Source organism: Trypanosoma brucei, chromosome 7 (genome assembly GCF_000210295.1).
Source record: "Trypanosoma brucei gambiense DAL972 chromosome 7, complete sequence".
Lineage (NCBI taxonomy): Eukaryota > Euglenozoa > Kinetoplastea > Trypanosomatida > Trypanosomatidae > Trypanosoma > Trypanosoma brucei.
The window spans coordinates 1,150,816-1,171,493 of NC_026740.1; the positions used below are offsets into that span (position 1 = coordinate 1,150,816).

A 20,678-nucleotide genomic window follows, 5' to 3' on the forward strand; every position below is an offset into this window, starting at 1 on the left:
TGGAGAAGGTGGTTGTGGGGAGAAATGCAACGTTAAGGCGTGAGTATGTGAAGGCTTAGTAGACATCCAATTTCACGTGTTACCTCATGTCTCCGTGCTACCTCAACCCAGCTCTAACGGCTTTCTGTCCTTTTCTTGTCGCCGTGCTTTAAAATATTAGAAACACTTGTTACCTTTCTGCGTTTCTCCTCTTCGCAGGTGAAAGTATTCAAAGGTGTGTGACGCGCTACCAGGGTGTTGCACAAAATATATATAAATATAAATATATATTCAGCACAGCAGCAAGGCGGGTGCGACGCCTGTAAAGCATTCTATAGCAGTTTTTTTGTTTATAGTTTGCTGAAGGCAGTGATTCTTTGCACAACCGTGATCACATTCATTATTGTATGTTTGATAAGGTGACAGCAATGAGCGAGAGGGAAACAACATCCCATAGCCCCGAGTTGGGCGGCGACAACAATGGTAGCGTCGTCGTAGCTGTTCGCGTGCGACCCCTGGAAGGTTTGAGCATTGAAGCAGGTGGTGCTTTGAGTATGTCGCGATTTACCGCCCAGCAGCGAATGCATCGTCGGGGAATGTCGGCACAAGAGGGTGATAAACCTGCTGTACGTGTGGGAGTTGACCACAAAACAGTTGTTGTGCTTGATCCCGACAATCTTCAATACATTCGGGAAAGTTTTGTTTTCAACCATGTATTTTCCCCCGTTTTGTTGGATGAATCCCTCATGGGTACGGATGGTGGATCGGTAGGCGATATAGCCCGGCCGTCGGGAGATGTCTATGGGGGAATTTCCAGTAGTGGAGGTTACAACTCGGGTGTTCTCGGTTGCTGCACGAAGGGGACCAAACTCAGTGCAGAAGACCGAAGGGCGGAATTAGAACAACAGGAAGTATACGAACTGTTAGGAGCTCCACTAACTGAGCATTTTATGAAAGGGCACAACTCCTGCCTTTTTGCATATGGACAGGAGGGTAGTGGCAAGAGTTACACCCTGTCGGGAACGGCGCGGTGCGTGGGGGTGATTCCACGTATTTGCAAAGATCTTCTTAGCCGAGCTTCAGCGCCTTGTCGCAGCCCACCATGTGAGGCACAACGGAAGCAGGAGGCGGTGAAAAATAATGTCTTGCCACTTCAAGTGAGTCATATGTCGTTTGCTCTCCGTAGTGCGTATACGTCCGCAAAGTCAGGGGGGAACTTTTCTTCGCCCATAAAAAATGCCCCCCCAACCGTGCTTCCGCCATCGCTGAGGAACAAACAAAACGCCAGTCGGGTGGAAGTGACGATATCATACATGGAGGTTTGCAACGATTGGGTTAGGGATTTGCTTAAACCGAAAAGGGACAGGGACCCACAATGTGGCGATGCAGACTCGTGCACATACGGCTCGGATGCTTTTGAGAGATTGAAGGTGCGGTACTACCCGAGGCATGGCCCTGGTGTGGAGGGACTAACAACAATCAACGTGCGCACGTGGGAGGAGTGCTGGAGTTATATCCAGTACGGAAACATGGAGCGCCAGCAACTGATATCGTTACGTAAAACCCATGGCCACACACACACTATATTCCGAATAACCTCACCAAAGGTTGGTCCGTTTGATGAGTGCATTACGTCGGTGGAGTGTTCACCAAAGATTGATGTCGTTGAGCTTTCGAGCGTTGGCTGTTTAAAGAACTCTCGTTCTCCACCAAACACAGCAGGTATTACCACGTATGAGGATTGTAGAAGACAGTTAAGGGAGTTCAATGCGGTCCAGCGGTCTCTTGGAGTTTTGAGTCGCGTTCTTCAAGCAGTGGCAAGTGGTAGCAAAAACGCCCCGTACCGTGAGAATCTGTTGACCCATTTGCTCTCTGACGGACTCGTCGGTGGGTCGCTTACCATCTTCTGCGCAACAGTGCTGTCGGACGTCTGTGCACATGCCGAAACACTAACAACACTTCGTTATGCCGCGCAGACTTGTAGTACCATTTGCTGTATGAAGCCCAATGTGGCCTCGGTCGCAAGTACGGGCTGTTTGAACCAGAAACAACTGGGAACGACCGTGGAAAGTGTGTCACCGAGGTTTGAAGGTTCCACACCAACAGTAGGAAATGATGTAAGGGGAATGACCACCTCCGTCTCGTTGCCCTTTTGGTCCGATTGTAGCGGCTCGCGAGCTGGAGCTGTGGGTGCCGCGAGTGACGACGGTTCGCCAAGCAAGAATGGCGCAAAAGGGGCGTTTTGTGTTGAATGCCTGCCATATATTCCCGGGGCGAAGGTGGAACGAGTTGGCACGGATTCATACGTACCACCAAACAACTGCAGCGGTGTTACAAATATCACTGCCCTGAACCAAGGCGGGTGTTCAGGGCCGGGTACATTGTTACGAAGGGATCAACAGACTGTCGGACTGCCGCCACTTACCGGGTCAGCGGGGGTTTCTTCCAGCCCGCGTGTTTCCTGGTCCGAGAGGTTGAAGGCAAGCGCTTCGTTTAATAACTTGGGTTGTGGCAACACCTCCAGAGGCGGGGTGGAGGGTTGGCAGTTGAGGTCCCCTTCCTCTGTTAGCGACAAACCTTCATCCCCTTCTACCAGCGCTTTTAGTTCCCCCAGAAACTTGCTGCGTCCCAGCAGTTTGGTTCCCAACTCAGGTACTGCTGTGACTGACAGCCCGCTGCAGCCCCACACACCCAATCGTGGAGTGGGAAGGGTTAGTGCCCTGGCTTCCTCTTTTCTGATATTAACAAGCCCTTCTGCGGTAGCCCCTAGTGGCCGAATTGCAGGGCTAACAGCATTGGGCGGCGCTCACGACGTTATTAGTGCGAGTGGTGTAACAACAGGCGCGTTCCCGTCAGAGGTCTTGGGAGGAAGTCCCATCCATTCCTGGACCCAGCACGGTTTCCTCGGTTCCCCAGAGTTTGTCCGCAAAAAGGAAAGCCGAAGGAATCTTGTAAAGGTTTTCACCCCTGAAGAGCTGCAGCCGTCGTTAGCGTCCCCTGAGTCATGCTCTCCAAAGCAAAGCTGCCCACCAACACCAATACTTTCCACCAAGAACAATCCTACTCTCAAACCTCTAGCTACTAGTAATCCAGTATCTCCTACAGTGAAGTGACATTTTGTTTGAATACAGTTTTTATTTCTTTTCTTTGATTCGTTTATTACTGAATGTGCGTACACGTATATGTGTATATATACATATATATATATGTAACTTTCTCATGTCATTTTAGCGTCATCGAAGAAGGGAAGGAAATGAAGAAAGGAAAGAATCGAGCATCTATTTTCGCTACTGTCTGTCTATTCGTTTTTCCCATTCTTTCCCCTTTTGACCCTTTTTGTTAGTTTTTTTGAGTTTATACTCTGCAGACTCCAGCAGCACGGCAGAGAGAGGTGAAGACGAGACAACAATAGAAGCTGTTACAATGGTAGAAAAGGGGCAAAAGAAACGTAACCAACTGCAACTACTCTCAGCCTTGAATGTTTTTTTTTTTTTTACTACCCGTAAAGGAGAAGCGAGGGTTCACCATGTTGTATTTGAAATTTATAAATTCTTTCTATAGCTTTATTACTTGTATCTATGTGGTGAATGATGTGGTTGTTTCTTTTTTTTTTTCCTCATGTCAATATATTGTTGTTACTGTCGTTACAAGTGTGTTTTTGTCCGCACCGTGCTAAGAATCTTCCTCCTGTTAATTGTGCCATCTGCGTGATGTTTCTGAAACGATATATATATATATATATATATATATGAATTTAAAATCTATTGCCTTTCTGCTTTCACTTCCCACATAATCTTTGAGTCTGCGTTTGTGTGTGCCCTTTCCCCTCTTGTTTCCCATTCCAACTCATTTTTTTTATTTGTTGCCTCTCCAAAATATTTCATGCATGCATATCATTTCTGCACCACAGATTCCATGGGGATGGGCACCGGTGAGTCCCTTTTCTCCCCACCAGGGTTTCCTGTACGTTTTTTTGTTTTTTTGTTTTTTTGTTTTTTGATCTTTATTTATTTACGTTTTTGTCTCGTATTTTCCTCTCGACTCTTAGTTTATGAATGCAGAGCGTGTATGTATATGTATTTGTATGTATGTGTGTGTGTGTGTTTGTATGTATGGTAAATCTTTCATTCCTTCTCTTGCATTTTTCTTTTCTCTCAATATTCCTTCCACCTCCGTTTTTTTTTTTAACTTCTACCTTTCTTTTATTATTGATCGTGCCCCTTTGTTTTGAATTTGAGTGCAGATGTACTGGTGTGCATGGCAGCTGTAAACTACCTAAAGTATGAAAACAAAACGAGAGGTGAGAAAATATTTCTTCCACCCTTTCTTTTATTACTTAACTTCTCCCCTTCTTCTCAATATAAACGATTTTTTTTTCCTTCAGCGTCTGCTATGGGTTGGTACCGAACTTGACAGCACATTCATTTATCTATTTGTTGTTGTTGTTGTTGTTGTTGTTGTTGCGATTATTAATTAATTTTCTTCTGCTTTATTTATAATTCTTGAGTTTTTACCTCTTATTAACGAGTGAAGTGACGATTGTTGAGAATTAACGGTACTCCTTTTGGACCGATGACCGAGTGTTTTATTCACCTATGTATGCGTATTCGTATGCGTATGCGGAAGAGAGGCGTTTCGACTTCCCCTTCTCTTTCTTTTTTTCCCTTTTTCTTCCTCCTCTTACCGACTTGTTGACTGGCTGACAGTAAAGTGACAAAAATTGTGGGGTACGTACGGATATATTAGTAAACAAATAAATAAATTAGTAAGTGAATAAATAAATAAATAAATAATATATATATATATATATATATATATTTCCCCTGTGTTTTCCCTGTTTCTATCTTATTTCAAGGTGATTAACATATTGTCGTCTCCCTCTCCTTCTTTTTCTCCTCTTTAACACACATGCTCACACACGCCAAAGGTGTATAATTCAAGTCGCACGCATTCATTTACTCCTATGTCTTTTCCCCGTTTCTTCGTTTTTTTATTTTTTATTTTTTATTTTTTATTTTTGAAAAAAAAAACTTGTAGCGTATGAGCGCATTTACCTACTTTTCAAAACAATCTTTAACCATGAAGGCCCAGCGACCCGATTCGTAATTGTCCTCTTTTTACCCGTAATGAGGCTGATGTTATAATGCCTTCTGAAGCATTTTCAATCCTTTTTTTTTCGTTCTTATTCTCCTGTTTCTCTCCTCCCCTCCTCCGGACTCGTCATCTTATCTTTTCCTTGTGCTACCTTTTCAGATTGTTTAATCAACTTTTTCCTATCGTTGATGTTTACCCTCACTTTTATTACTCTTTCTTCCATTGCTAAATTAAATCGGATACTTCCCTTTGCTTTGTTCCCCACTTCATTTATCACAGTTTTTTTTTTAGGAATAGTTTTCATATTTTCTTGGGTGGGTACCCCCTAAGCGAACAACACCTGAGGCTTAAGTTGAGGGAATCACAGAAATAAGATAATTACAATAAGGTAAATAAAGGTAAAGGTGAGTACAAGGTGAGGGAGATAGGCAAGACAGATCTAAACGTAGGGAATTTAGTGGTTTGTAATACGAGTAAGTAGTAGGATAAAATAGGAAAATATTGTTCAACTTAATAATTTAAGGAGGAGGCAAAAATAAGAAGGAACAAAAGTCAACAACGGTTATAACAGACTGTGAGGAAGGAGAAGAAAGATGGATCTGGATTCTTTCCTCGACAAGAAGAGCAAAAAACTTGCTGGTGGAAAGAAGAAGGCGAAAACAAGCGAACTTTCTGAGAAGGAGAAGGCGCAGTTGGGAATAGGCGTGTTTATTGGGCTTGATGTTACCCCTGCAGCGCACGCACAATCGGAAGAAGCGGGTGAAGATGACAAGAGGGAAAGTAAAAATGGTGTATCAGATCCCGATGGGGTAGCAGCTGTTGAGGCCACTGTGCAGTCAGGGATTCAAACAAACGAGGATCCCGATGTTCCGGCCGTGCGTAACGCCTGGGTCGATGAAGGGGCTGAAGCTGGTGGTGGTGCTGAGGTGGGAGCTATTCCCGGAAACTTGGCCGTGCCAGTGATTAGAAGCACTGGTAAAAAAGCTAAGGGTTGGGATTCGGTGAAGGTAACGTCGGGCTCGATAGAGGACCTTCTCGCAAAGGCAACCGAAAGCGGGAAACGACAGAAGTTTGTTGCTCGCGGCAACGAGGGTGCCACAGGGTCACTTGGTTGTGAGGTGCTTGCTAGTGCAACAAGTTTTCCTTCGCTCGACGAGCTAACAGGAGGGGCAGCTGCCTCTGCGAAAGAAACTGGCTCAACACCAACTCTTGACACGTGTGGTTCGGTGGAAGATGTGAGCGCTGAAGTGGACAAGGTGACTTCCAGCACGTATAAACCGCCAGTAGACAAACCGGTTTCTGGTGTTTACAGACCGCCAACAGAGAAACCCACATCTGGAGCGTACAGGCCACCAACCGATAAACCTGCAACAGGCGCATATAAGCCCCCAACCGATAAACCCTTCTCAGGAGCATACAGACCACCAGCGGACAAACCGTCTTCGGGAGCCTACAGACCGACTGCAGCGAAACTAGGAGAGGTGATGGCAGCAGCAACAGCACGAGACGAGACTTCTTCCGAAAAACCAGCTGTGGGAGCGTATAGGCCGCCCATTGACAAACCTTCTTCCGGTGCGTATAAACCGCCGGTGGATAAACCGTCTTCTGGTGCGTACAAACCTCCAACGGACAAACCCTCCTTGGGTGCGTACAAACCTCCCAGTGAAAAACCAGCTTCAGTGCCGGCCGTACCTGCTGAATCCTCTGCGGTAAAACCGTCCACTGGAGCGTACAGGCCACCGACCGATAAACCACCCACAGGTGTATACAAACCCCCAGTGGATAAACCGTCCACTGGAGCGTACAGGCCTCCAACAGACAAACCGTCATCGGGGGGAGCTTATGTGCCTCCAAGTGAGAGGCTTGCAACTGCCGCGCCGGGGGAGCAGCTGTCTGTCGAGAAACCGTCGGCAGGAACGTACAAACCTCCTACTGATAGGGTTTCATCCGGATCATACAAACCACCCACTGACAGGCCATCAGCAGGGGCATATAAACCCCCAACCGATAAACTCTCCTCGGGAGCATACAGACCACCAACGGACAGACCGTCTTCGGGAGCCTACAGACCACCAGCCGAAAGAAGTTTCGGCAGCACCTTTAGACCACCAAGCTAAGGTAGCGATCTTCTCCCGCTACGAAACTGAAGGTGAGTGACGCGTTAGTGCTCGCTAGTGGGGACAGGTGTTGTTCTTCTTTTTGTTTGTTTGAAGAGAAGAACGTTTTTTCGTTGGAAGGTGACGAAGTCCAGCTTCCACACGGGGGAAGGAGAGTATGCGCATCTTTTTTTCCTATTTTGACTACCAATTGGCTCTGCACCTGTGATGAAGGTGGAGACACTTCTATCCGATGGAATAACCGGCGAGTTCTAACGGTATCTCACTGCGGAGAATTATTGTTTGCGTACGCATTATTCGCCTCCTACTTTTCCACTCGTTACAAAGAGTGAAAAGTAACCAATACGCCATCAGGGACGCTTTGACAAGGGACCCAGCAAGTGAGTGGTCCACCTGGTGAAGCTGAATTTCAGTTGTCTACCTGCGGGGAGGGGGGTGTGACGTTGGAGGAGACTTGACTTTCATTTCTTCATACTTCTAGCCCTGGCCGCATTCTGTACACATGTATATGTCTGTGTATGTGTGTGGGTGTGTGCATATACTCTGTGGTTGCTCATACCATAACGGGTGGAGGTGTGGTGTGGTGGGACCACCTGTGCCGGCACTTGAGTCACCCGTCAAAAGCTTGAGAAGAAGCGAACAACACAACCTTCTGCTTTCACCCCGAGATGCGCGGAATGGCACCTCAGTGGGAACGTTGTGGCGATATTTCCCCTCCGATCCTTCCCCGCAACGTACTTACAAAGAATATGCACAACAGGACCCTTGTTAGGGTAAAGCGTATATGTGTGTGTCGCACATTCTTCGTTTATTTCACTCTATTGGTGATATATATTTTTTTCTGTTTGTTTACAAGGTAGGGTTGTCGCATAGCTTGAGACAATAGCCGTGCTGTGAAGGGGACCCAAATAAGCAACGATGGGTAATGAACCCTTCTTGTTGTTTAGGGGTAGCGAGCTGCTTCCAGGCTTTCCGTCAAGCCGGCCGGAAGGGAATTTGGCTCAACCCGACGAAGGTGACGTGGAGCGTTTGCCGACGCATCTGATTCCCATTGAACCTCTCACACACTCCGTGGTGCGAGTCGTCTGCCATTCTTCCACCCGTGCGGGTATGTCAACGCCACTTGCCCAAATGTGCGCACTAACTGATGTCCGTAGATTGCTGGAGGAAGAAAGAGATAAATGCGTTGAGACGGCTCGGTCGTGGGAAGGACTGTGCGCACTTCACTCACACTATCCCCACGATCACGCCACAGGCTGCATGCCAATAGCAAACGAAGAGTTAGACTGTGTGGCGTCCAGCTTATCCCTGGATGAATCTTTTGTCAAAGAAGTTCTTCGGAGCAAACTCTGGAGGGTGAAAGGCAACGCTGAAAGTGCGGATGGTAAGGTCGAACCTGATTTGAAGCGCCTCAAAACAGTTGTGTCTGATTTGTGCCAGCTTCTGTGGCACCATCGTGATGGAGAGGGGTCCATAAGTACCGACGGTGTTGCTGTGCCAGACTCGAGTGAGCGCTGTGAAGTCGTTAGACGGGAAAAGAGAAAGGCATCAAAGGTCGAGGCAAAGAGCGTTTTGTCCATTATCGCAGGACTAACAAAAGAGAGTTTGGACGAACTCACAGCCAGCCATGGCAGCGTAGAGCCCCTCCTTGTGGGTTTAGTCTTTAGTGAGGTGTCGGAGGAAACTTGTAATCATAGCGGAGGAGAGACGGTCGGAACGCTCGTGGGGGATGATTTGCTGAGGCTGTTCGACAAAAAGGTTGAGGCCACTGTGGAAAACAAGGATGGTTACGGTGATACAGTTGATTTTTCTGCCCGGGTACTGCTCCTTAACGCTGTTATGGAGAGGAAGAACATGAAAAACATGGCCCATGCCTCTCCAATGTGGTCAGCGCTCCTGTCGGTGGTAAACTTTGTGTATGTCACTGGTGATCCTGCAACTGTCCGTTACGTCGCTCAACTGATCAACCATGTGCAATGTTTGACACAACAGGTCACTGCGGAGCCCGCACCTAGACCGCATTCAAAGGTGAACATCTCTCTTTTTTACACTCCTCTGATGGGTGTTGAGAACGAGGAGGGTCTTTACCCAAGTGGTGCACGCTGTGTTTCCAGCCTAAAGACCGCGTTGTCGGAAGCAGTCGTTGGCGTGGCGAATAAAAAAAGATGGAAACCGGAAGCTTTTTCCCCTGGCGGTTCGGAAGGATTTCAGGATTTGTTGCAATGGTCACTTATTCTGGAGCACGTGTGGCACCACTGCGGCAGCGCCCCCTGTCACAAGGTTTCTCGGGGGATAGAGCAATGGATTGGCATGGCTGTTGAGACGGCTGCCGATATTTTCGCGTCTACTGCGGAGGCTTTGCTGCTTTCCATGTATGTCATGGAGCCACTTCCTCCTGTATGTCTGCCTGTAGCGGACAACACAGAAACTGCTGTCAAATCGGTTGCTGGTTCACCGGGTTTCAGTGTGGGTGATGTTCTTCTTTCTGCGCATCGTGTATCGTTGTTGGTCTTTGGAGCTGTTGTAGGACCATGCGCTTCTGACAATCCTCTGCTTCGGCGGGAGGCACTGGAGGACCTTTACGGGGCTCACGTGAAAGCATCTGAGGCAGTAAGGGGACGACTAGAACGGTTTTGCGTGCGGCAGGCCGAGCGCACTGTGGATGCTTCGCCGGCACTAAAAAATCTGGAAAAATATCAAAGTCAGTGGAGTAAGACAGTCGAGCTTGAGCAGGGTAAAAAGGGGGATTCCCTCGCACGCATTTTATACGTGTGCATGGAAGGAATGCATCATATTTTAAGTACACCACTTATTAAACATTGTGACGTTCCATATGATCTTGGCGAAAACGCCATAGCAGGCGTTGATGGTTGGCGTTGCAGTGGCGCTACCACCTCGTGCGTGGGAAGGACGACTACCAATTGTGGATACGGCGCAAAGGTGAACCAGAGGTGCCAGGTGACCGAGAGTCCAATTACTTCATCATGGGCTTCGGCTGCAAAATCTTCTGCGATTTGCAACTTCACAATGCAACGCCTCCTGCCGATGTTGCTACACTCATTAGGGCAGCAACCGGTGGTTTTGAATGGGAACTCTATCGTTAATGTTGGAACGCGTAGGACCGTGCAGTCTTGGGAAGATCAGCGGATGCAACTGGAGGGACGGTGTAGGGCGGCTGAGGCGATGATTGAGCACCAACGGTGCGTGATAGGCGAGATTAGAAATCAAAGAAGTGCACTTGGGAATCGACTACGTGAGGCACAGCGGTGCATGAGAAAACTGGTTATGATGTGTGTGGGGTATGAAGAAGGACACGCGAGCTACGCCCAGAAGTTAGCTTTTCGACTGAAATATAGCTTGGAGGAAGATATCACTAGTATTTTCGTTCCCATTGAGGTAAAGCCGGTTGCGGGATCGGATGCTTGGGACGGCGGGGAAACTTCTCAACAGTCATCTCCGTCGCCGTTGGTGTGCGGTGAAGCTTCAATGGTAGCACCCTTAGCGGGCAGGGACGATCTGCGCAGGTTAATGTTCCGCGATGCGCAAATGCAACTCGATGCTTGCCACAATGTCGTGCGGTGCGTTTGCCAAGAAGCTCGGGAAAACCTCAATACACTTTCAGCTGCCATGATGGAGTGCAGTATAAGTTACGGAAATGTCTCCCCCAACGAGTCGTTGCGCGCAATGTTTTCCACTTCACTTTACGGAACAAGGACGAATGAACCCAGCGGTGGTTACATGCCCCCTACTGGTGATCAAGAATGTGACTGTGACGGCAGGAACCAAGGTGATATGTACCAAAAAGATGATTCGAAGCACACATATCCCTCTACAATCATCAAAGTACCCCTGGGGTTAAGTACTCACAATGATAATCACAAAAATTTCGAAGGCAAAAATCAACCCCGTGGGCGGGCTCTCGAAATTTCCTCCAATGAGTCGCGTCCACTGTCTCACACAGGAAAAACAACTTGGGGGTCGAGAGACGAACAAATTTATCAGCACGAAAAGCAACAAACACTTAACACATCTACAAAGCGCCGATACGTCTCAACACCGTCAGCTTCGCGGTGTTCATCAAGAGACATAGTAGCAGTCATGCAATCACCAAAACCAAGCAAGGCGGCCATCGACGCCATTGCACATCTCCAAAAGAAACATGCCGAAGGAAAATCTCATCAACAACATTTAAAAAAGCAATACGAAGATACGTGTCTGTCTTTGGTGAAAACAGCAGCGGAATTTCAAGAGAACATAGCAAGACAAAAGATAGAACAGACCTGCTGGTCTGAACAGAACAAAATACTATTAGCGATCATCAATACAACCGTGAGGGAGACACAGATATCGATGGTGAAACAAAAAATCGAAAAGGAACGCACATTGGCGGAACAGGATTCCCGAAAATTAGCTACTGACCGTCGGGTGCTTGACTTATCTAAGGTGTATTTTGAGTCACTGAACGAGGTACGTGAGTCCATGGCGGAACACTATGATACTCTCATGTGTGAGTGCAAAACAGTATTGAGTAATGCGAATGCTACAAGCTATGAAGCTCATCAGCAGTTGGCGGAGGAGACTCGTGCTCGTGAATTAGCTACTGACCGTCGGGTGCTTGACTTATCTAAGGTGTATTTTGAGTCACTGAACGAGGTACGTGAATCCATGGCGGAACACTATGATACTCTCATGTGTGAATGCACAACAGTATTGAGTAATGCGAATGCTACAAGCTATGAAGCTCATCAGCAGTTGGCGGAGGAGATTCGTGCTCGTGAATTAGCTACTGACCGTCGGGTGCTTGACTTATCTAAGGTGTATTTTGAGTCACTGAACGAGGTACGTGAATCCATGGCGGAACACTATGATACTCTCATGTGTGAGTGCAAAACAGTATTGAGTAATGCGAATGCTACAAGCTATGAAGCTCATCAGCAGTTGGCGGAGGAGACTCGTGCTCGTGAATTAGCTACTGACCGTCGGGTGCTTGACTTATCTAAGGTGTATTTTGAGTCACTGAACGAGGTACGTGAATCCATGGCGGAACACTATGATACTCTCATGTGTGAGTGCAAAACAGTATTGAGTAATGCGAATGCTACAAGCTATGAAGCTCATCAGCAGTTGGCGGAGGAGACTCGTGCTCGTGAATTAGCTACTGACCGTCGGGTGCTTGACTTATCTAAGGTGTATTTTGAGTCACTGAACGAGGTACGTGAATCCATGGCGGAACACTATGATACTCTCATGTGTGAGTGCAAAACAGTATTGAGTAATGCGAATGCTACAAGCTATGAAGCTCATCAGCAGTTGGCGGAGGAGATTCGTGCTCGTGAATTAGCTACTGACCGTCGGGTGCTTGACTTATCTAAGGTGTATTTTGAGTCACTGAACGAGGTACGTGAATCCATGGCGGAACACTATGATACTCTCATGTGTGAGTGCAAAACAGTATTGAGTAATGCGAATGCTACAAGCTATGAAGCTCATCAGCAGTTGGCGGAGGAGATTCGTGCTCGTGAATTAGCTACTGACCGTCGGGTGCTTGACTTATCTAAGGTGTATTTTGAGTCACTGAACGAGGTACGTGAATCCATGGCGGAACACTATGATACTCTCATGTGTGAGTGCAAAACAGTATTGAGTAATGCGAATGCTACAAGCTATGAAGCTCATCAGCAGTTGGCGGAGGAGATTCGTGCTCGTGAATTAGCTACTGACCGTCGGGTGCTTGACTTATCTAAGGTGTATTTTGAGTCACTGAACGAGGTACGTGAATCCATGGCGGAACACTATGATACTCTCATGTGTGAGTGCAAAACAGTATTGAGTAATGCGAATGCTACAAGCTATGAAGCTCATCAGCAGTTGGCGGAGGAGACTCGTGCTCGTGAATTAGCTACTGACCGTCGGGTGCTTGACTTATCTAAGGTGTATTTTGAGTCACTGAACGAGGTACGTGAATCCATGGCGGAACACTATGATACTCTCATGTGTGAGTGCAAAACAGTATTGAGTAATGCGAATGCTACAAGCTATGAAGCTCATCAGCAGTTGGCGGAGGAGATTCGTGCTCGTGAATTAGCTACTGACCGTCGGGTGCTTGACTTATCTAAGGTGTATTTTGAGTCACTGAACGAGGTACGTGAATCCATGGCGGAACACTATGATACTCTCATGTGTGAGTGCAAAACAGTATTGAGTAATGCGAATGCTACAAGCTATGAGGCTCATCAGCAGTTGGCGGAGGAGACTCGTGCTCGTGAATTAGCTACTGACCGTCGGGTGCTTGACTTATCTAAGGTGTATTTTGAGTCACTGAACGAGGTACGTGAATCCATGGCGGAACACTATGATACTCTCATGTGTGAATGCAAAACAGTATTGAGTAATGCGAATGCTACAAGCTATGAAGCTCATCAGCAGTTGGCGGAGGAGATTCGTGCTCGTGAATTAGCTACTGACCGTCGGGTGCTTGACTTATCTAAGGTGTATTTTGAGTCACTGAACGAGGTACGTGAATCCATGGCGGAACACTATGATACTCTCATGTGTGAGTGCAAAACAGTATTGAGTAATGCGAATGCTACAAGCTATGAAGCTCATCAGCAGTTGGCGGAGGAGACTCGTGCTCGTGAATTAGCTACTGACCGTCGGGTGCTTGACTTATCTAAGGTGTATTTTGAGTCACTGAACGAGGTACGTGAATCCATGGCGGAACACTATGATACTCTCATGTGTGAATGCAAAACAGTATTGAGTAATGCGAATGCTACAAGCTATGAAGCTCATCAGCAGTTGGCGGAGGAGACTCGTGCTCGTGAATTAGCTACTGACCGTCGGGTGCTTGACTTATCTAAGGTGTATTTTGAGTCACTGAACGAGGTACGTGAATCCATGGCGGAACACTATGATACTCTCATGTGTGAGTGCAAAACAGTATTGAGTAATGCGAATGCTACAAGGTATGAAGCTCATCAGCAGTTGGCGGAGGAGATTCGTGCTCGTGAATTAGCTACTGACCGTCGGGTGCTTGACTTATCTAAGGTGTATTTTGATTGTGCTGGGGTGCTATGTGACGCTGTTTTCAAAAAATGTATTTTTTTTGGTCGTGTAGTGTTTGATATTTGTCGTGATTGTTTGGTTCCTATGTCTATTTGTTCTTCCGTGTCGCTGGGCGGTGTTTATGCTTTGGGTGGCATTGATGGACTTGTGTACGAAATGGAATTGAGGAAACGGCGCATTGCAGAGTTGGAAGAATGTGTTCGGCAGAAGCACATTGTTATCACATCACTAAAAGAGAGTATTGCCAACTTGTATGGCCTTTTGGAGGCACAGCGAGATCTTGGCATGGTCGCTCCACCTCCACCACCGTTAGTGTCGCGCGAGTTTGGTGTGCTGAACTCGAGTACGAAAGAAGCCGTGGCATATGTGAGCAGTGATGCATCTTTTTCTAGTACTTTTTTTGCATCACCATCTCGTGTTCTATCCCCTGGTGTTAATGACGGGGTGAAGTTGAAAGTGTGTCCCAGATCATTTGCTGATGAGGCTGTGTTATCAGCGGAGACAGTTGGGGGTGCTTTTACTTCATCAAATGATCATCATGTTGCCGTTGGTGGGGTAGTTGGACACGAAGCTAATCGTACCGACCAAATTACGGATGAAGGTGAACGGTTGCAGGGCTGGAGCCTTCCTATTGATCGTAAGGAGATGCGACCAGTAAGTTGGTATTTGCAGTCTATCGCTGCCATTGAGAGTACGCTCAAGAAGTAGTGTGTTTTTTGAACGTTTTACTACGTTGATAAGGATGTTGTCCGACTGCATATTTACGGTGAATAGTGTACATTTACAGGGGGTTTGTATATTTTTCTGTACGGCAATCGTGAGTTTGACAGTGAAATTTTTATTTTTATGGATAGTGCTGGTGGGTAATTGTCGTTGCTGCAATAAGACATGTTTTAGCGGAACGATTGTTTCCCTACCTTCTATTACCCCTACCCTTGTTTTTGTTCCTCTCTGACCCTTTTGTCTAATGGAAGTACGTTGTCGTCAGAAGGAAAAACGTCCCCGAGGTAGAGAGTGCCGAAAAAGTGCAAGAAGGTGGCAGTCGCACTGTGTAACATATCGGAGAGAGAAAGGGAGCAATAAAGGCTCAGCGCGTGAAGGGGCCGAAAGGGAGGACACAATGCCCTCACTAGCGAACGGGTTGCGTTGCCCGGATGCGCTCATCACCCGGACGTTGAATCCGCTACTCAATGGACCGAAGTTTGCGGTAATATACTGTGGAAATCACCAGTACAAAGTTGCGGTAGGCGATGTCATTGCGGTTCAGCGGCTTCGGGTCGAAATAGGAAGTCATATTGCTCTTAAAAAGGTGCTGATGGTAGGTGGCCCGCGCTTCACGGCTATCGGCCGTCCTCTTCTTGAAGGTGTACGGGTAACCGCACAGGTGGAGGAGCAAAAGCGGATGCGCAATGTGGTTTCGTTATTTGCCACGCCAGGTAGGCGACATGTGCGGTGGGTGGATGCACCTCATGCTGCAACAATTATTCGCATTTGTGAAATATTTTACTCTCCCAATGTGGTTGGTGAGTTGGATAAGTACAAGGGCGAGTTGTTGGAAACGTTTACACCAGGTCAGCACACGAACCCAGTGTACCCCGTTGATGATGGCTATGACGTGTTTAGGAAGAAAGATAAGGAGGCCATGGAGAATGCCACCACCTTTCTCGACCTTTTGGGTGGTGTGTGAAGGGATGTGCGAGGAGATTAAAGGAAGACGGGCAAACGGTTGCGTGTTGGTCACACACTACGGCGGCGGAGTTCAAGTTCAGTGGTGCCACTATTGTGTGTGTGTGTGTGTGCTGAGAAGGAGAACTATATAGAGCAGTATCTCCACTTTACGTGTGTTACTTCCATGGAACGGAGGTCGGGTCTGTTTGATGGTCCCTTTTGAGAGCGCGGCTTGCTGGGCTCATCCACACGTGCCTACTTTTTCTTTTTTGTGCGCATGCAGTACTTATATTCTGCGATTTATTTATTTTCTTCCAGTGCTTCCACCTACTTTGCTGTGCTTTCTACACAACGTACACATGCTATTTTTGTGAGTGGTGGTAACTTAGCACAGGTTTTTTTTCGACCTAGTCCGGTCACCCCACAGGATGGTCGTTCATCTTACCCCACTGAAACGTCCTCAGTTACTCGACTTGTGTGGGCTTACGGGGTCGGTGTTGCGCGCTGTTGCCGCGTCTGCTCAAATCAACGGGTCGGCGAATTGTCCGCCCAGCAGTGAAAGTAGCAATGGCAACCATCATCCCCACCCTAACGGACACAGTGGTGATGATGGTATTACTAGTAATAAGGAGCACATTGGTGGTGATCGGAGCGGAAAACATTCCCGGTGTGAACATCCGCTAATGTGCGGAACGTTTTGTGACGTTTTGGAGGACCCGTACACGAAAGATACATGGAGACTGCACGATAAAATGCTGTATTTGGTGTGGTGGTCGCACCGTCCAACTTCTTGTACCAACTGCGGTACGCAAGATGCATGGCTGCCGTCAGAAGATAGTGAGTTGAAATGCTGGAACTGCGGAACCGGCGCGGGCACTACCGCTGATCATGACATTGTTGAGGAAAGGTTTGATGAGGCGAATATGAGCGAGGAGGAGGAGGGGGGTCCGGACCGCAGCATGGTGGAGGGTGAAACAAGTGGTGGTTTTGCCACGGGGGACAACAATGCTGTGGTTGCAACTGGCGGTAGTGCCGTCTCTCTGTACTCATTTTTCTATGAATGGATATCAGTTTTGCAGTCAACGAAGCAGCTCTCGGGCATACGACTCCCTAAAGGTGAATGTCTTTCGCAGGTATTGCGGGCGGCGTACGACCTGGCCATGCTGTTCGTGCTCCCGGGGACGCCCGGGTCGGGAGCAATGGCGATGTGGGGAGGGGCGCTCTTTTTGAGTTTGACCTTGTACCGGTATGCTGTGCCGTTTCCCCTCTTTCAGTTAGGTGGACAGTTATACGATCTGAGGGAATCCCCAAAAGCTTCTTCTGATAACCGTGAGCGGATTGAGAACTTGCAATGGGTTGACGTGGAGTTGCTCTCATCTCTAATCGGGGTTGTGCTTCCCGATTTCTTTGAGTCGTGTAGCGTTGGAGAGCAGTACATGTGTAACGTGATGACGGTAACAGCACAGTTCGGCGTTCCTAGCTGTATTTGGCATCCCCGTCGCATTTCGTGGTATCAAGATTCCATCCTGCTGATGAAAAAACGTAGGCGGCTACCCACACAAACTCATGGCACGCCATTTCCTAGCGAAATTTCACCTGAACACACGGCGATGATAGCCCTACTTGAGTTGGCTCGATTGTTTGATTCTAAACCGTCAAGTGCCAGTGTGTCCGCGCGTGTTGGTAAGTGGTTGGACGAGAATGGGCTGTATCCGCAGCGTACCTCTTATCGATCGAAAGAATGTGGTGATGAAAACTTGAATGATGACAATCAACAGCCGAATGCAGCAGAAGCAGCGGGTAACGCCTCTATACCTGCAGCCGAAGAGGATACTGCGTGGGCATGTGGCTCACTTACTACTACGAGTTCTCCGTTTGCCGGAGCTATGCACCACGTTTTACAATCCCCATGTGCCAATGCACTTCTCTACATGTTCGCTGAGGTGTTTTCAATCCCTGCGCTTGAGTTAGCTGATATGGCAAGTAGTAGTGGAATGTACGGAGGCCCTGTGCGCACCTTTGAGGTGCTGCGAGACTCTGCATGCTCGGGGAATTATGGCTTAGTGCCTCTGTCACGGAGAATTTCCCCGATAGTTTCCCCTTGGACAAGTGTATATTTTGCCATACACTCCAACGATCGCCTACCATTTCTTGCAGCACTGCAGCACGTTCGAAGTGCGACATCGCGTGAAAAAGAAATTCACTTTGTCCGACTCATTCAGGCCATTCTGCGCAAACACCAAAGCACGCGGCGTTATCAATTTAACTATACCATAAATGTGAAGAGTGAGAAGTCAATGTCACAAATCGACGGAACTTATTTTCTTTGCTATGTCGCAGAGCAGTTTGCCGTCTTCGCGGCCATTGGTTCCGCCCAGAGGACTTTAACCTTTGACAGCACGAACAAAAGCATAACGTTTAACTCCCCTCAACTCCGTGACGTGGAGGTGGAGCTTATTCCTGAGAAACGAATGTCCTCTAGTGCTAAAAGTGAGAAACCACATGAGGAGGCGTCACAGGCTTCGGTGGGGCAATCGCCGCATTTCCGTGGCCATCACCATGACAAATTTCAAAACAATCAATATCAATCGCTGCCGGGCGCCGCGCGTCCACAGTCGCAACGGGATGCCCATCGTATCCATATTAAATTCAGTGGCCCTGTTATAGCGAACGTGGAAAGCAGCAGCGCTAAGTGTGTGATTGATTGCGCGCGGCAAGACTTGGGTTCTGTGCAATGGCAGTCAGTGGTTCGGCGGCTGGAGCGCTGTGGGCGTATTCGCAGACGCATGAGGGTTCCGATGCTCGCGTCGCGCCTGGACGCGTTAGCTTCCGTCCGGGAGTCGACGGCGATGACATCACATCCCATGAACGGTTCTTCCACACTCGGGTGGAGAGATACAGAGAGCCTCTTTGGATCAACACACCACATGTTGTACGTGTCGCAGAAGTACACGGCTACAACACTTAGGCGCGAGGTGCAACAGGATGTGTTGTCATTACTGAGACCGTCGCTTGTCTTTGGAATGTCAGAAAGTCGTGTTGTCACAATGTATGCTGCCCTCATCGCTTTGTTGGAAATCACTGACAGACAACTGGGATCTCAGGCTCGTACGTCACCGCGTGTGCCTGGAGGACCGCCAGCGCGCACGTGGTTAGATGAATTACTGAGCAAGGAAGAGTGGAACTTTGATGACAGGCCTACGCAGAAAACGTTAAATGATACGCCTTCGCCGCCATATCCCAGCCGAGATACCAACGGAGGAGGGGACGCGATGGTGCTCCCTGCTTCAACAGCAGCCGTCCAGAGGGAACAACAGGACGCAAAGCACCGTAACTCTTCTGACGGACAACAAAGGTGTCCAAACGGTTCGCGCCATTCGACGCAATGCAACGCAACTACAGAAGCCTTTCCAAGCTATGAGGAGGTATTAATGGGACGTGTCAAAATGATCACTAACGGTGCTGGAGGTCGAAACTCGGGGACGCGGTTCCTGCGGTTTACGAAGTCTCAGAAGCAGCGACGACCCTGCACTGAGGGTAGCGCGGGTGGTGTTAGCGTTGATAATCCTTCAGCATCAGCTGTTGACGACCCGTCAAATCTCAATTTCACTTCGTTTAACCTGTTTAAAGCGGAGATATGTAGGAGACGGCTCTACCGACTTCTCTGTTTTATTGACGAGTACAAAAGGAAAGGACATGCGGAACTCAAGCGGCCACCGCACGAAATACGAGCAGACACGCACATGGCAGTGAAAGCAGAGGATCATAAGACTTTCAAGAGAGAGGATTCACCTCCGCTATATTCCGCGCAGACTCCTAACGTGTGCGCTAATCGCTCTCCAAGGCACAGTTTTACATCTGCTCGCAAAAGTAACACTCCATTACTGGGGCCTCAGTCAAATAAAACGACCCCAACAACACCTCCACGACACGCGATATCTCCCATTGTGGAGCCAATAAAACTACCACCTCAGGCAGAACAATCCGTGTGGGGTTGTCGCAGCTCCGGATCTTCCGGTCACCGCAACGGTGATAACACAAACCATACCCACAATCGCATTTATCACACTGGTGTGGGTGACAGGCCACCCCAATCCCGCGCCTCCAGCAACGACGGAGGTTCAACTGAAAACAGGAAACCTATGGGTGAGTGGTCTTCTAAGAAATTTCGGCGGACGAAATGAGGAGGTGGTGAGCGATGTTGAATCGAGGGTTATCAAGTAGAAAAAGGGTAACAACAACGAGGTGTGGTGTGCCCACGTGTACGGGAGTGCTGGAAGAAGTAGTCTGTCCCCCAACGGGTAAAACAGCCTCTTCCCTGGCTTTTACTGGATTCGTTTCCCTCCCTTCCAATGCATATGCATTGGTACGCAAAATTTAAAGGGTGGAGGAGGGGAGGGAAAATATGTACTTGATTTTTTAGGGCACCGCCTGGACAAGAAGGCACGCGGTTGGGGGTGAAGCATTCGCGTAATTAAGTGCTTTGCGTTTCTTGTTTGTATGATGGCTTGATTTCTGCAGTGTGTCGCACCCCTCCCTTTTCACCATATTTCAATGAAAAAATGGGGTGCGAGTTTTGTGATGAATCTCGTGTACGACCGTATAAGTATAAGTTTCCTTCCACATGCTTTATCTGCACACAATACTGAGTTTGTTGTTTATGTTCTTAAAGTACGTTCATTCTTTTGCTTGTACAGGTAATCACATCATGTCTGTTACCTCTGCTTGTGCACTTACTTTCGATAACTCCACGCT

At 48.0% G+C, this 20,678-nt stretch overlaps 5 protein-coding genes across 5 annotated transcripts; all 5 read left to right on the forward strand.

Moving 5' to 3' along the window:
• Window positions 1-386: 386 nt before the first annotated feature.
• Window positions 387-3,092, forward strand: TbgDal_VII4620 (kinesin, putative; the record flags this gene model as incomplete). Its single annotated transcript, XM_011776521.1, has 1 exon — window positions 387-3,092. One exon carries the CDS (start codon window positions 387-389, stop codon window positions 3,090-3,092), a length of 2,706 nt encoding a protein of 901 aa, XP_011774823.1.
• Window positions 3,093-5,666: 2,574 nt separating this feature from the next.
• TbgDal_VII4630 (hypothetical protein, conserved) lies at window positions 5,667-7,190 on the forward strand (the record flags this gene model as incomplete). Its single annotated transcript, XM_011776522.1, has 1 exon — window positions 5,667-7,190. The coding sequence occupies one exon, from the start codon at window positions 5,667-5,669 to the stop codon at window positions 7,188-7,190; it is 1,524 nt and encodes a 507-aa protein (XP_011774824.1).
• Window positions 7,191-8,108: 918 nt separating this feature from the next.
• Window positions 8,109-14,963, forward strand: TbgDal_VII4640 (hypothetical protein, conserved; the record flags this gene model as incomplete). Its single annotated transcript, XM_011776523.1, has 1 exon — window positions 8,109-14,963. The coding sequence occupies one exon, from the start codon at window positions 8,109-8,111 to the stop codon at window positions 14,961-14,963; it is 6,855 nt and encodes a 2,284-aa protein (XP_011774825.1).
• A 259-nt stretch (window positions 14,964-15,222) lies between these two features.
• Window positions 15,223-15,942, forward strand: TbgDal_VII4650 (hypothetical protein, conserved; the record flags this gene model as incomplete). Its single annotated transcript, XM_011776524.1, has 1 exon — window positions 15,223-15,942. The coding sequence occupies one exon, from the start codon at window positions 15,223-15,225 to the stop codon at window positions 15,940-15,942; it is 720 nt and encodes a 239-aa protein (XP_011774826.1).
• Window positions 15,943-16,351: 409 nt separating this feature from the next.
• On the forward strand, window positions 16,352-20,107 carry TbgDal_VII4660 (hypothetical protein, conserved; the record flags this gene model as incomplete). Its single annotated transcript, XM_011776525.1, has 1 exon — window positions 16,352-20,107. One exon carries the CDS (start codon window positions 16,352-16,354, stop codon window positions 20,105-20,107), a length of 3,756 nt encoding a protein of 1,251 aa, XP_011774827.1.
• Between the last annotated feature and the right edge of the window lie 571 nt (window positions 20,108-20,678).